The 16012-nt window shown below is 53.1% G+C and overlaps 1 protein-coding gene and 1 pseudogene across 1 annotated transcript; one reads left to right on the top strand and one right to left on the bottom strand.

The window, feature by feature from the left end:
- Positions 1-3485: 3485 nt before the first annotated feature.
- Positions 3486-8549, bottom strand: LOC134432875 (eukaryotic translation initiation factor 3 subunit A-like). The gene is made up of 7 exons (XM_063181752.1): positions 8471-8549; positions 7971-8008; positions 6607-7570; positions 6319-6382; positions 5439-5487; positions 4337-4446; positions 3486-3744 (listed from the first exon to the last, which is right to left on the bottom strand). The coding sequence occupies exons 1-7, from the start codon at positions 8547-8549 to the stop codon at positions 3486-3488; spliced, it is 1563 nt and encodes a 520-aa protein (XP_063037822.1).
- An 82-nt stretch (positions 8550-8631) lies between these two features.
- LOC134432873 (zinc finger protein 239-like) lies at positions 8632-13795 on the top strand (annotated as a pseudogene).
- Positions 13796-16012: the final 2217 nt, after the last annotated feature.

Here is a 16012-nt window from a genome sequence, read left to right as displayed (position 1 = left end):
CTCTGCTGTGGCTCAGCTCTGGGCCAGGCTGGGCCCGCTCTCCCCTCACATTGCTCCGGGCAGCTGAGGCACAGCGGGAGAAGGAAGGGACACGGCAAGGCAGTTGAGGGTTAAGAGAGTTTTTATTCAAACAACTGCCATAACAAACAAGCTGTCCTAACTACCATAACAAACAGGCAATCCTAACTACCCTAACCAACTAGCAGTGCTAACTACCATAACCAACTAACAGTGCTAACTACCATAACTACCTAGTTGACCTAACTACTGTAACAAGAAGCTGCCCTCAAGTGCTTCATCTCCTCCGCTGCTCCCTCAGTTGCTTTGCTGTAGTGATCAGAGGTGTCAGGCTGGAGAGAGGCTTGGCAGATGATAAAAATGGGTGCTGCCCAAAGGATAGAAAGGAAAGAAATGAACTGTTACTTTCCAGAGTCAAGTTCCTCACAGGCTCTGTTGCAACAGGACAAAGGGAAATGGTTTGAAACTCAAGAGAGAGAAGCAGGCTCAGATTAGATCTAAGGAAGAATTTTTTAACCAGCAGAATGGGGAAACACTGACAGAAGGTGCCCAGAGATGTGGGAGGTGCCTCCTCCCTGGAAACATCCAAGCTCAGGTCAGGCAGGGCTCTGGGCCCCCTGAGCTGCTTGAAGATGTCCCTGCTCGCTGTGGGGCACCAGGCCCAGATGGGCTCCAAAGGAGCCTGCCAAGCCACAGCAGGCGAGGATTCTGCTTGCTCTGCGTGTGGAACGCAGAGAGACTGGAGACTGCCAGAGGGGGCCTCACAAGAAAACCCCTCCCTGGTGCTGCTGCTTCCCCTGCAGCCCCTGGCCCTCACCTGCAGCAGCTCCTGGGCAGCCCAGCGCCGCTCCTCGTCCGTCTCCAGGCTGCACTCGAGGAAGTCCCGCAGCAGAGCCGACAGGCGCCGGGGCTCCTGCAGCTGCGGGGTCCCGTTCTGCCGGATCAGAGCGCGAGCCTGCAGGGAAAGCAAACTCAGCGCTCTGCCAGCTCCCTTCACACCCACACGGGCTCACATCCACCCCAGGGCCTCAGCCCCAGCTCCAGGGGCACTTTCCGCCCTGCCAGAGATGCTGCTCAGAGCTCATTTTGCTATGCCAGTCAAAAAACCCAAACCCTGGGGCTGCCACAGCCACAGCAACATCCAAATGATCTCGCCTTGAGAGCCAGTTTCACCAGCTGACTTTGTTAGTAGGAACCTCCATCAGAAATACCACATTTTGCTTCTTGAAATATGGACACCAGCTTTACAGGCCATTTTCCAGAGTCAGTGTGGTCTGCCTGTGTTATTTCAGAGGATTCTTACATCAAGTGCATCTCTGCAGTGCCACTGACACTCAGGTAAATGCATTCCTGATGCCCCATCCCAGAAACCGCCAGGCAAGGAACAGGAGGTTTGTGATGCTGAAAGCTCAGGCTTGGTGACACAGAGAAAGTAGCTTGGACTAGGAAAGAAACATGTTAGACTATGGGGATGTTAAACAATCATCTTCATGTTTTCAACAAGTTTCCCAGTGATAAGAATCGGGGGGGAAAATCATCTCGCAAAACCTCTTTTAGAATCTCCTGCAGAAATCTTGTTAGGTTTGGGGAGGGGATGTGCGGCTGGTGTGCAGTTTTCTTGCAAGGTAACATTAGAGCTGATGCACTTGCTTCACATTTTCAGGTCATCCTCACAGCCAGATGAGCTGCAACAACATAAATCCCAAAGCAAAGTTTTGGTGGAGACTGCAGAATAATCATCTGTGTTCAGGATGGAGTCCTCTGGGAATTCCCTTCCCGTGTGCAGAAACCTCCAGCTGCTGCTCCCAGTGCAGGGTCCCCCTGTGCTCACAGGCCTCTGCAGCCACTGCAGAATTTGCCTCTTACCATGGCCGCCGATTCCTTGAAGTAAGGAGGTTCTCCTTCCACCATCTCGATGGTCACAATTCCAAAGGCCCAGATGTCCACCTTGGGGCCATAAGGAGATCTGGTCACAACTTCTGGGGCCATCCAGTGAGCAGTGCCCACCATGGAGCTGCACTGGTCCTGCTCAGGGCTGAGCTGAGCGCAGAGGCCAAAATCAGCTGAGGACAGAAACAAACCCTGTCAAAGGCAGCTGGAATGAAGAAACCAAGCACAAAGAAGGGCCATAGGCAGAGCAAAGGCACTGCTGGCACCCTGCTCCTCTCCTGAGCTCTCTGCAGGGGCAGCCGCTCTCAGCTGGCAGCCGGGGCCGGGCAGTGCCCCCAGCAGCCCTTGTGGGGCTCTGGCCCTCCCTGGGAAGCAGCCCCACACCCGCAGCCCGGGAGCGCCGTGCCTGGCTAGGAACACCCACCCAGCCTGACAGAGCCGTCCATGCCCAGGAGGATGTTGGAGCTCTTCAGATCCCTGTGGATCACCCGGTTGGAATGGAGGAAATCCAGGCCCTGCAGACACTGAGAGAGAACAATGTGGTAAATAGGTATGATTCATGCTGATAAAATTGAAACAGTAATCAATATTGATACAGTAATTAATATTTGGAAATAATAAAACAGTTAAAACTTGTAATGCCAAAGAAGAAAGGGAGAGGAGGGGCTCCACCCCCTCTCCTGGCAGATGTTCAAGGATAGGAGGAAAAAGCAAGAGATGACAGTTACTAAAAATTAAGAGAGAGAAGGGAAAATGTGGTTGGGTCCCAGGAAAATGCCCGCTATAAGAGATTTATTGCTTTGATGCTAAAATGTAGTAATATGTTAATTTTGGCTTACATTATACTGGCTTGGTGCGCATGTGTAACCCAAAGGTGAATTAAAGGACAAAGAGGAAGAGGAGAAGTCTTCATCCAAAACGACCCCCTACGATGGGTGCGACCACCAAACCGAGTGGTGGAGCATGCACGGTAAAGGTGGTGATGAGGGTGGAGGTAAAAATATGATGAATTGAAAATGAGAGGAGATGGCATTGACACATGACATATAAGGGGGAAATCTTCACTTGGCAAGTTCGCACGTGAGGTGGCAAGGGTCCAAGAGCCCTGCACTCTGTACCTCGCGGTTATCTTTTGCTTATGGGCTATTATTTGAACCGAATGATCCGTTATTTTTAATCAAATTATATTGGTTATCTTTTCCTTATGCGCTATCATTTGAACCGAATGATCCCTTATTTTTAATCAAATTATATTTCTAAACTATTCAATTAAAATTGATGCTATCTCAAATATTGTTTGGTTTTTTTTTTAATGATGAGATAATTGGGCAAACATAACAACAAGAAACACGAGGGCAAAAACCAATGGCCAGAATATATCACATATAAAAGGACGGTTCAGAATTGTGCCAGCAGCAGCTTTGCTGTGACAGGCCAGGAGTGCAGTGCACACAAGCTCCAGGCAAACGGTTCAAGGCAAACCTGAGAACAGCAAATCAAATCCAAACCAAAGAGTACCACAACAGCAGGAGAGAGAACAGGAACAGAGCAGAAGTGCAGTGATGCTGGCAGGCTGTTCACTGCAGAGGCTCTTTCTTCCCCAGCTCACAAAAACAACACAGAAACAAAGCCCTGAGCACGGAGCCACTCCTGTTCTCACGCCCTGTTTGGAAGGACCATCGTGTCCCAGCCATGGAGTGACAAGCAGGATCCCTCACCTCCCGACTGACAGCTGCCATCTCTCCTTCAGCCATGCGTATCTGTCTGACAACATCCTGCAAAGTTCCTCCATCCATGTATTGCATCACCAGCCAGAGATCTCCATCAACAAGGAAGCTGGAAGAGGAAAGCAATGGCATGGAAATTAAAGTGCAGAGCTCAATTCCCCCATGGAAAAGCCTGGAGTGGAGTTTTGTTTCCAGGTCGCTTGTCAATGAGGACAGAATCAGATGGAGAGACATTCCTGCCAGGCAGGACATTCCCTGCAGAACAAGGCAACACAACTGCCAGGGTTATCCAGGGGAGGAGGCTGTGCAGCACTTGGGACAAAAGCAGTCAGAAAACCTTTCAGAAAGTCCCTTCAGAAACAGGCAAGGCCAGTGAAAAATGGGCAAATGAGGCATTTCTGGAAACAAGAACCTGGTCTTCCTGGCATCTGTAGCAATGGAAAAGGGCTGGGAAGAAGAAGCCAAGGGAAATAATTTCTGCTGTGGTTCATCAGCACTTGTTAGAAGACACAGCAAACGGGGAGGAACTTGAAGGAAAAACCAAAGCAAAGCAACAAAAGCACATGGAGGGAGTGAACTGCCAGGCTGTTGTTTTGGGAAGATGTGGCTGTGTCAGGCATTTTCAAAACAGGCTACAGACTCCAGATGCCAGGAAAGGTTGACACAGGGCCCGGGCACGGGATAAGAGCTGAAGCACTCACCTGTCCAGAAATTTGACAATGTTGGGGTTCTTCTTGTCCTTCAGGAGCAGGATCTCATTCACAGCTCGTTCCCTGTTCTGCCCTCTGAGACTCATTTTCTTGATGGCCACCTGAAGGGACATTACAGCCTTTAACTCCACAGCAAACACGGAGCAAGTCTTTTTGGAGCAACGGAGCTGGGCTGAGCCCAACTGCCTTGGGATGGGACACCAGAGCTCAGCAAGGGCCATTCCCACAGCCCATTGCTCTGCCAGCTGGGGGCTGCTTACAGGACACATGGCCAGAGACATTTGGCCTTGCAAGCTCTGCAGAAATGGTCCCTCAGCTGTCAGCCTCAAAGCTCTAACAACATTCTCTGCACCTACAGTCTTCTCAAATGGCCTCAACACTCTCATTATTATTAATATTCAAACACATGTTGCAAGCAGGAGGTAATTCTGGTTCTGTAAAAACAGAGGAAAACAGCCAGGATGCCTTTGGCAATTCTCTGGGATTTGGTCATGATTTCAGATCCAAATGCTCTGGGATTGCACAACAAAGCAAACACACACACCTATTGCTCAGGTGATGTATGTCACAGGCTGTCACTGACACCAGACCCAAAACAACTGCAGGATTTAGGAGAGAGCTTTGCTTTGACATCCATCTTCTCATTTCTCTCCCTCTCCCTCTGTGAACAGCTGAAGTAGGACTAAAACTCCAAACTGAGCCCAAGCAGGAGCTCTCCCTAATTAGGCCTTGAGGGTCCCTTTGAAGATAAAAGGCAGGATGGAAAAACTGCTAAATAATGTTCCTGTCTGAGGCTGGGATGAAGATAAACTGGACCTCAGTCTCCAGCAGCTGATGCATTCACACTTTTAGATATGAAGACCAAGCCAGGGCGTCTTGCACTGACAGACACCGCTGCCCTCCTTCCATTCCTTTGGCACTTGAGAAGGACCAAGTCTGTCCCAGCTGTGCTCTGCAGGCTGACACTGCTCTGCCTTCAGAGGAGCAGCCTGGGCAGGAAAGCTCTGCTGGCCCCCAGAGCTGCAGCCACAGCTCCCAGCAGAGGGGAAAGCCCTGCAGAGCTGCCAGCCGTGCTGGGCGTGTTGGCACTGACCTCTCCTCCAGTGGCCCTGTCGAGTCCTTTGTAAACGGTTCCGAAAGCCCTGGAGACAAAAGAGCAGAGAAGAAAGAAGCAGCGCTTTAGGCCCTGGCAGTGAAAGCCAGCCCAGACACGAGATCTCTGCTGCCTGCAGCGTTCACAAACACCTGGGTGCATCGACCCTTCCATCACCAGCACAGCAGCCACCAGCCCTCTGCCATGCAAGGTGTGCAAGAGGAAACGGAGACCCAACACGAAGGAACTGGGCTGGAACAAATCCCAAATGTCCACCCTGAATTGCTTTAGCTCAAAACCTGAGGTGAGAAATGGGTGTCTAAAGAAGTGGAAAAGAATGCATTTCATCCTTTTTCATTTCCTGCCTAAGACCTGCAGGATCCACAAGGGCCCTGCCATCAGGCAGGCGATCCATTTTACCCCAGAGTGCATCAGCTCTATGTCTGTTACTGAATGTATGGGGTCTGCTACCTGTGCTAGAGTAGAGCACTTATTAGTTCATCTCTGGTTTTTGTTGCTAAACCATTAGGTTGATAATCCTGACCAGTGGATATTTTTTGAAGCAAAATATTTGAAAGAAATATTCTTGAGAACTGTTTTCTGACAGTCACCAGATGGTGAGTTGCTCTTTTAGGCAATCCAGTTCCAGGGACAGAAGATCTTCCAGGTCCTGCTCCTTGCTGCAGGCAGGACACTGCCAGCCTCAGGGGCCTTTGATGGCGCCTTCTGACCACAGTTATCAATTCTGATCAGGACTGAGAGACAGCAGGATGGTAGCCCAGTGTCTGAAGGTGCTTTGGGCTCTCCTGACCTCTCACTTGATCCTGCACCAGCACAACACCCAGCCCTGCTTGTGCAGAAGCAGCTGCCGTGCACTTACCCTTGGCCAATCTGCTCCACTTCCAGGTATTTCTGGCGAGGCTCCGCATCGCTCACGGTGTTCCCTGAAAGAAAAAACGTGGAAGACGCTCCCTCCCAGAGTGAGAGCCCGCCTTGCAGCAGAGCCAGAACCAGCCCCACTCCCTGGGGCCGTGAGCCCCTTGGTGTCAGCTGGGGAAGGACAATAAATGGCTCTGTGACATTCAGCTGCAGAGCAACCCTGGGTGCAGCTGATGCCCAGACACACACACAGCACCTGCTCGGGCACCCAGGAACAGAGCAGACGTACTCAGCTGCATCAGGCACCACTCCCCTCTCCCCTCTGGCTGCAGGGCTGTGCTGCTGTCAGAATGTTCAGCCCAGGATCCCACAGCGGAGGGAGCTTCATTGTCCTCTTCCCAAGCAGAGGGAGGTTTTCCATCCTCTTCCCAAAATGCTGCAGCTTCTCCATCCTCTTCCCAAAATTCTGCAGCTTCACCATCATCTTTCCAAGCCAGGGGATCTTTGCTGTCCACTTCCCATGCTGGGAGATGTTCACTCTCCTCTTCCCAAGACAGAGGATGTCCTCCATCCTGTGGGAGGAGGATGGGAGATGGGAGATGTCCTTCATCCTCATCCCACTCCGGGAGATGTCTTTCATCCTCATCCCACTCCGGAAGACGTCCTTCGTCCTCATCCCACACTGGGAGATGTCCTCCATCCTCATCCCACTCCGGAAGATGTCCTCCATCCTCATTCCACACTGGGAGATGTCCTCCATCCTCATCCCACTCTGGAAGATGTCCTCCATCCTCATTCCACACCGGGACATGTCCTCCATCCTCATCCCACTCTGGAAGATGTCCTCCATCCTCATTCCACACCGGGACATGTCCTCCATCCTCATCCCACTCCGGAAGATGTCCTCCAATCTCATCGCACACTGCGAGTTGTCCGTTGTCCTCGTCCCACTCCGTGGGAGCTTGGCCATTCTGGTCCCACTCCAGGGCACATCCACCGTCTTCGTCCCACGCCGGGAGATGTCCCCTGTCCTTGTCCCACCCCGCGGGAGCCTCGCTGTTGCATTCCCATACCGCGGGATGTTCGCCCTCGTCTCCCAGAGCAGCGGGAAGTTCACTGTCATCTCCCAGCACTGAGGGAAGTTCACCATCGTACCCCAGAGCAGCGGGAAGCTCACTGCTGTCTTCCTCCTCTTTGGCCTCCTCTTTGGAAGCAGAGGGACCTCCAGGAGGTGCTGGTGCTGCTTTTGTGCCCTGTGGACAGACGGCAGCGTGAGGGACGGGAAGTTCTCTCTCAGTTATCACCTTATTTATCCTCAGCTGCACATCCAGCTGCACTTAGAGGAAATTGGGTTCCGAGCTGTTCCAACTAACAATGGGCTAAAGTCGACATTGCCCCTTATTGTTGGGAATTCGATATTCCACCATGGCTAAAGCCAGCAAGCAATCCTCTGCCTGCAAAACCAGACCTGCAGCTCTTCAAAAGCTCTTCAGCAGAAAAGGAGAAAACTGATGGGAATTCCTTTGCTGCTGCTGCTGCAAAGACACTGACAGGAACTTTCCTTCAGCCTCCCAGGCTGGCACTCGGCTGCCCCAGGCTGAGCTCACAACTTGCTGCACAATTCCAAACACCAAAGGTTCCTTTCCCACTCACCGAAGGAGGAGCTGCTCGGAATGTAGACATGAGGTGCCCTGAAATGGGAGAGGGAACACGAACCAGATACTGTTAGGAGAAAAACTGCCTGTGGTGGGAAATGCCATGGAGCAAGGCAACCCCGAGAGAGCATTTTGCTTTCACAGCATCCCTCCAGGAGCCACAGTCCCTTCCCACAGCAAGCAAGAGAGCAGCACAAAATACTGGGCTGGGTCAGTTCTTGGCTGGAGCAGCAAAGGGAGGGAGTTCCATGCTCTGCTGGCACAGACTCCCTGCTTGAGGGAACAGAACCCCCCAGGGCTCATTGCAGATGCTGTGCACCCCCCGCTGGCTGCAGATACCCCCTTTTTCAGCTGCAGCTGCGGGCAGGAGCTCTCCCAAAGTAATGGTGTCTTCATGGCAATTTGGTTCCAAAGTCAACACAGCTCCGGAGGAAGAACAGAAAGCACACAGCAAGCCCAAAGCCACAGATGCTGCACCGAGGGAAAACCTCTACTTACGTGCCAAGTGGGTTAAAAAATACCCCGAATAAGCCACAGAGTACAGAGTGCAAACTGCAGCAGCCACGTGCTGCATCATTTTGGCTGCGCTGCACACGTCTGCAGCCTGTAGCCCTGCAAGCACAGAAGGACACCCGTCAGGGCTGGGCTGGCTGCTGAGAATGCCTCGGGCAGGAGGATCCTCCAGCAACGAGCCCAGAGCCACTCTGGGCACTGAGGCCTCCGTGTCCCACAGCAACGGGAACACCACGGGGACGTGGCGCTGTTCCTGTGACATCCCAGCAGCAGCTCATGCAGAAACCACCTGGAAGGTTCTCCTGTGTCACAAAGGAGCACAAAGAACCCTCCCAGGGCACAGCCCATGGCCCAAAGTGTGCAAGAGGAACTCGGAAAATGCAGCAAACAAGGACACCCCATAGCCCAGCCTGAACACTGAGGAGGAACAAGGACGCACCAAACCAAAGGAAACATTACCTTTAGTCACTGATACTTCTGACTAAAAGCAGCAAGTCTTGTTCCATCTGGGATCTTTGTTCTAGTTCTAAAAACAAGCAAGGTTCTCCACTCTAAATACACAGAAGGCAAGAACTTGGGAGGAGGTGGGGTTAGGAAGGAGGAGGAGGAGGGAGAGAGGAAAAGGAGGAGCAGGAAGAGGAGGAGCAGGAGCAGGAACAGGAGGAACAGGAGGTTCCAGTGCCCCCTGTGGCCGCAGCCGCGGGACCATCACCCCTTCCTCTTCCTGCAGGTGAGCGGAGAGGGGGAGCTCGTCCCAAATCAATTCAGGGGTCCCTGAGAGGGTTTTTTATTGCTGTGTGTTTGGAGCTCACAGATTGTGGAATTGACCCCAACTATCATCTGGTGTCCCTGAGAGGTTTTTCTCTCTGTGTTCATAAGTTTGGATCTTGCAGGAGCCCAAAGCTGAGCCCCTTGGGGGATCTTTGGGGGCCCATGTTCCATTGCCCAGTATGGGCAGGGGAGCACATTGGTCCTGGGGACCCCCCGGAGAGCAGAGGAGGGGAACCCCTGGGACTCCCAGAGTGGGGAGAGCAGAGATGGGTGATCCCAGAGCTGGGGGACCCTGGCAGACTGGAAAGGGGGGGAGCCTGGAGAGGAGGGACCCCTGGGATCCCTGGGATGTCAAAGTAGAGCATCAGGGTAGAAGGGAATCCATGGACCCCCAAAAGCCCCTGGATCATCCCTAAGCAGGACGCTGGAGAAGGGGGAACCCCTGGAACCATTGGGCTGAGTCTTGATATTGTGGAGATTTTCATGGACACAAGACTCCTGCTGAGTTCCAGATATGGAATTGTGCAGAAGGAGCCTCTACTCTAAGGTGCTCCCATCTTGGTTTCCTCCAAATCAGGGTTTGTCATTCTCAAGCTGTGGCCAGATGGAGGAGGAGGAAAAGCCCTGGAGATCCCACACATGGAGGGGCTGCAAACCCAGCCCAGGGAGGTGTGGGGAGGAAAGAGCCCCCCTGAGCCAGGAAGGCGGCCGGAGATGCAGCCAGAGCTCAGAGCTGGGGGAGAAGCCTCATGGCAGGGAGAAGCCCCGCAAGTGCTTTGAATGTGGGAAGGGTTTCAGCTCCAGCTCCACCCTGATGGAACACCTGAGCATCCACACTGGGGAGAGGTCCTGGGAGTGTGGGGAATGTGGGAAGAGCTTCAGTGGGACCTCTGACTGAGCTTCAGCAAGCACCACAAGATCCACACTGGGGAAGGGCCCTAGGAGTGCTGTGAATGTCAGAAGAGCTTCAGGTGGGATTCAGAGATTGTCACTCACCAGCACTTCCACACCAGGGAGAGGCCCTGCGAGTGTCCCAAGTGTGGGAAAAGCTTCGTGCACTGCTCCAGCTCCATCCCCCATGGGAGGATCCGCGCTGGATGGTCCCCAGTGACCCCCGCTGGGCAGAGCCCTGGTGACCCCTGTTCTGGGGGATCCGTGTTGGGCAGGGGGAAGGTGTTGAAGAGATTTCTTTTCCTTCTCCTTGTGCTGCTCTGATTTGGTTGGTAATAACTTCCCTCCGTGTGCCCAGGCCGGGTCTGTTGTGCCCGTGCCGGATTTGCTGAGGGATCTCTCCCAGTCCTTGTCCCCATGCAGGAACCCTCGGTTCCATTTTCTGTCCCTGTGCGGCGGCGGGGGCAGGGACAGAGCGGCTCTGGGGGTGCCTGGCATCGGGCCAGCGTCACCGCTCGCCACGGACACCCCTGAGATGCCGCGCACCTGGGCACGCATTGCTGGGCTCACCTGAGCTCCCACCTGCCCAGCGCCCCAAGGTTCCCCCCCCACCTCCCCAAAAACCCCCAGCCCGGGGCTGCAGCGTCCCGGGAGCCCCTCAACCAATCAAAACACAGCCAAAACGCGCCGCAGCCAATGAGAGCGGGTTGAAGAATCATCAGTTGTGTGGCGGAGTCTCTGAGATCGGGACCCCAGAAGCAGCGGCAGCCAATGAGAGCGCGCGGCGCTGCCGAGCCCGCCCTGCTCCGGACTGGCGCTCCCAGCGCAGCGCGGCTGCTTTGGGGCTGCTGCTCCCTGCCCGGCCCCGGCCATGGGGCGAGGGGCGGCAGCTGGGGCCCTGCTGGTGGCACTGGTGGTGCTGGGAGCCCCCCCGGCTGCGGGCGCGGAGCTCTCGGGTGAGCGGGGGACGGGAGGCGCTGGGACAGGGGGGAGAAGGGGGAAAAGGGGGTGAAGGGGGGAGCCCGGAATGGAGGGGGAGGAGGAGGGGATCCCCCAAAGGGAGAGCGGGATGGGCTGACGGGGGATGGGGGGGGGGGGAAGGTGAGAAAGGGGTGGGAGAGGGTGGGAAAGTGGTGAAAAGGGGAGGGTGGAACCCCAAAACAGGAGCCCAGCGGTCCCCTCCCGGACCCCTCCCGCGCCCCCCTCCGGGGCTCTTTGGGGAGGGGGCGCGTGGGGGGCGCCCAGGCCCGGCCCAGAGCCCAGCGCTGCCGAGTCCGACCTGCCTCGTGTCACTCCGTTGATGAGGAGGCCTCTTACATCTCTACTTGTCTGTCACAGCGGTTAAGGACGGGCGAGAGGGGTCTTCTCTTGGAGGAGGGACCAGCCCGAAGCTCAAAGCAGCCAGGCCGAGAGGTGGGGACGACTCCAGAGCTATTGTGCAAAAAGGGCAGGGTGTCCTGCGAGCTCAGTGTAACATATAGCAAACAACACCTGTGGAAAAACAGTAAGCTAGCAGTACTTTTAGGCCTCAGGCACATGACATTCCCCCCCACTGGTTCAGGAAACAGAGGTTTTAATTTTTCCCTGGTCGCTCTCCATGACAGTCGTGAGGCAGATGAAGGATATTTCGGACAGATTCTCACAGAAGTCTTTGCTATTTTTCTCGAAGTTCATGAATTTAGCAGGACCTTGGCTGAGCAGCAGTCTGTGTCATCAATTAATAACATTTTATGAAACTGATGGCTTCTCCTGTCGCTTCTTTATGTACAAGTCCCTGGCTCTATCTCTGAGCAGATTCACAGCATCTGTTTGTAAAGACACTTTCCTCTTCTTCCTTTCATGGGGGTTCCCCGTTTGTGGGACATCCCCCCTGAAGCAGGGCGTCCCCCCTTGCTGCAGCTCCACCCCTCAGGCAGTGCTCAGCCAATCAGAGCACGCGGCGCTGATGACTCAGTAGTTGCCAGGCAGACCCGCACCTCCCAGCGTTCCCCATCTGCGCTCCCGCTCGGCCCCAGCGCCCCCCTCGAGGGGAATTTGGGGAGGTGGGAGTGGGGCAGCGCCAAGGCCGGGCCCCCCCGCGCTGTCCCGGCGGGAGCGGCTGCAGTGGGGACCGAGTGCGGGCGGGAGCGGCCGAGAGCCCAGCGCTGCCCCAGCCCGACCTGCCCCAGTTCCATCCCTGCCCCTGCCGTGGGATGCTGTGGGTTTGGGGGGAAGAGGGAGCCGGCAGTGGGTGCTGGGCCTGGGACAGGAGGAGAAGGGAAGGAGAAGCAGGGTTGAGGAACAAAAGGGTCAAACGATGCACGTGAGAGAAGGTTGGATTGTGCAGGAGAAGGAGGAATAGCAGGAGGAAGAGGAGTGTGAGGAAGAGTAGGGACACAGGAGGAAGAGGAGGAGCAGAAATAGGAGGCACCACAAGGTTCCACCTCTCCCTGTGTCTGCAGCCTCCTCTCCAGCCCCAGGAGCGTTGCCCCTCCCCCCAACTCCCCTCCCCCCCCATGCAGCCCTCCGGGGAAGGGGGATCCACGATTTTCATGGGGGTGAATCTCGGTGTTTCTGAGATTTATTGGGGTAAATATTGGTACTTTGGTGTTTTGTGGAGGCTGAATCTGAATGTTTTGGAGGGGGTTCTGGCTGAATCTTCATGTTTGGCAGCTATTGATCTGTGTCTTGATGCTTGTAGGATTTTTGTGCTGAATCTTGGTGTTTTAGCAGTTCTTACAGACACAAGATGCCCAAGTTCCTGAGATGAACTCTGGCAAGGAGGAGCCCCCAGCCCAAGGCGCTCTCATTTTGTTTTTCTCCCAAACCAGGATTTTTCATTCCCAAGCTGTGGCCAGATGGAGGAGGAGGAAAATTCCTGGAGATGCCAGACAAGAAGGGGCTGCAAGGAGGAAAGACCTCCCCCTGTCCCAGGAAGGCAGCCGGAGATCCAGCCAGGGCTCAGAGCTGGTGGAGAAGCCTCATGGCAGGGAGAAGCCCCACAAGTTCTTGGAATGTGGGATGGGCTTCAGCCACAGCTCCGACCTGAGCAAACACCATAGGATCCACACTGCGGAAAAGCCCTATGAGTGTAGGGAATGTGGGAAATGCTTCAGCCACAGCTCCAACCTGAGGAAACACCAGACGATCCACAGTGGGGAAAACCCCTTTGAGTGTGGGGAATGTGGTCACCTCTTCAGGACGGTCTCTGGTCTAATCCAGCACCAGGTGATCCGCACTGACGAACGGCCTTATGAGTGCTTGTAGTGTGGGAAGAGTTTTGGGTGGAGCTATGCCCTGAGAAGCCACCACTGGTGCCTCCAGACTGGGGAGAGGCCCTACAAGTGTTCTGAGTGTGGGAAGAGGTTTCAGTCCAGCTCCAATCTCCTCATACATCAGCAGATTCACACAGAAGAGAGGCCCTTCCGCTGCCCCAACTGCGGGAAAGGCTTCAAGTGCAACTCCACCCTCACCCTGCACCGGCGCATCCGCACCGGGGAGAGGCCCTACGAGTGTGGGGAGTGTGGGAAGAGCTTCTCCAGCAGCTCTGGCTTGACCCAACACCAATGGAGGCGCCACTGAGGGAAGCCCTGTGAGTGCCCCAAGTGTGGGAAGAGCTTTGTGTGCTGCTCCAGCTCCATCCGCCATGAGAGGATCCGCGTTGGATGATCCCCAGTGACCCCCATTGGGCAGAGCCCTGGTGATCCGTGGTCCAGGTGGTCCATGTTTGGAAGATATTGGCTGGGAGGCTGCACATCTTCCTGGCTCCCATGGGCGCCTGGATGAACACAGGGGCAGGAACATCCATTGGGACACAGATCAACAATGGGAATTCCTTGGGGACAGTGTGTTGTGGTGTGCTGTATTGTCCGATTTTGGCCTTCCAGGTCACTTTCCCAGGTGTGCCTACACTCTCTCCCTTCCCCCTTACCCCCATGCTGAGTGAGTCCTGTCACTCAGACTTAACATTCCAGCAAGGCGTTGTGTGGTTGGTCAAGTTTAAAGGATGCCCCTATGCCCAGAGGTCATTGGCCTGTCTGGGTGTCATCTTCCCCTGAGACCCTGCCCCTCTCACCTGGTTGGTGGCTCACCTGTACCTCCCCTCCCCCTATCCCTGAGCTTAAAAGGTGGATCAGACCATGCGGTTCAGTTCTGTTGGAGCAGTTGCTCACGTTCAGACCTCTGTAACCATGGAATAAACCTCTGGACATTAAACCCTCCAGCAGAATCCTCTCCTTTTTCTCTTCACCATCGCCTGAAGCTATTCCTCCTGAGGTAACGGGGTCCCTTACAAGCCTGGACTTGTTCAGTGCCCAGCTGCAACCACCAGCAAGCCAAGGTATCTCTGGGGAGATACACCGCAGTTGCTGCCTTTGGCCCAGCAGCGAGGGTCAGACTGGCCCAGGCACAATCTAACTGGTAATATTGGGAGCCTTTTTTTCCAATAACAGTGGATTTGTTGGCTTTCAGTCCCAGAAAATCTTTTGTGTTCAGTCATATTTTCTGGTGGCATCAAGGAATACTGAATGGTCTGGGAGGTTGTTAAGTAATATGGAGGGGGAGCGGCACTGGAGACAAAAACCCCTCACCCCGATGTCCATGTTGCAACAGGGCTTATTTTTTTCCCAAGCCCTCTCTTATGAAGGGCATTGAAAGATCCCATCTGGATGCCCTCATTGGTTTGAACTCCACACCCCTTTGGGTCCTGGCCAGCGAGATGCCACAGCCTTGGGAGATATGTGACTGGGGGAGGCCCTTGTCCATCATGGTAATATCTCACCCTTTTTGTCTTTATAAAGTTTTGTGAAGTGCTCTCTGTCATCCATCTGCAAGGGCCCTTTGCAAACAGGGTAACAGAAAACAGCATGGATCTAATTTGCAGTGGAGCTGCAGCATTCACTTCCAGGACCTGTTAGGGAGGAACTCAGGCTACAGGCATAATGCTTATTCGAATTACAACTTATCTCTGCAAGCAGAAAGCTATTTAATCCTTAACCCATTTAACCCTTAGAGAAAAACCCAACTATTAAAAAACAAGCTGTAACCCAGTTATCGCTTGGAGAAAAACCCAACTCCCAGAAAACAATCTGTAAACAGAAAAACAGTTTATAAACATGAGAAAAAATTTGTAAGCAAATCAAGTCCTTATATGAACTGTGCATGAGGTAGGTGATCATTTGTGATCTACTGTTGAGGCGACATCAGAAATGCCATCTGTGATTTTCAGGGTCCATTGAAATGTATTTTAGGCAGCTGAATATCATAGGGTTATTGTACTGTTGTATTATTTATTGTAAAACATGAGAACATGATATTACTTAAAATTCAGTGTGGGGGTGTACTTTCACCCCAACCTTTTTTCCCCTTTTTTCTTTGTATAATAAATAAAAATAGGAACACAACATGGAATTTGAATACTATTACTTAGGGGATTACTGAGGGGGTCTCTTTTTCTATCAGCACTTGAAAAAACCTCTTCCAGATGAGACTTTCTCATTTATCTCAATGTAAGAATGGTTTACCTTATGCAAAGTTTTATCTAGGTTTACTAATATATTTTTCTTTACCAGCCAGGTTCATGGCTTGATCAGGGCAATAACCTTGGTTGGGAGATATTTTCTGTGTATATATTTTAAAAACAAGCTTTTATTAATATCTAGTGCAAGAAGAATTTTTAGCATGAATAACAGTGCGAGCAATATACTTTTCCCCCTTTGTTAGAAGTTAGAATTTTTGTTATTGACTTTAATAGATTACTTTTAACTTTTAAAATGATGACAAGTGGCAGAATTTCAGTTAAAAAACTTTGCAACTGAAATTTGCTTATGAGAAATTAATGTTCTTTGTGTACCTCAGTGGATATTCTTTGAATCTCACCCATTTATC

The sequence above is a fragment of the Melospiza melodia genome (genome assembly GCF_035770615.1).
Source record: "Melospiza melodia melodia isolate bMelMel2 chromosome 7 unlocalized genomic scaffold, bMelMel2.pri SUPER_7_unloc_1, whole genome shotgun sequence".
Lineage (NCBI taxonomy): Eukaryota > Metazoa > Chordata > Aves > Passeriformes > Passerellidae > Melospiza > Melospiza melodia.
This window is presented reverse-complemented; position numbering and strand designations above follow the sequence as displayed.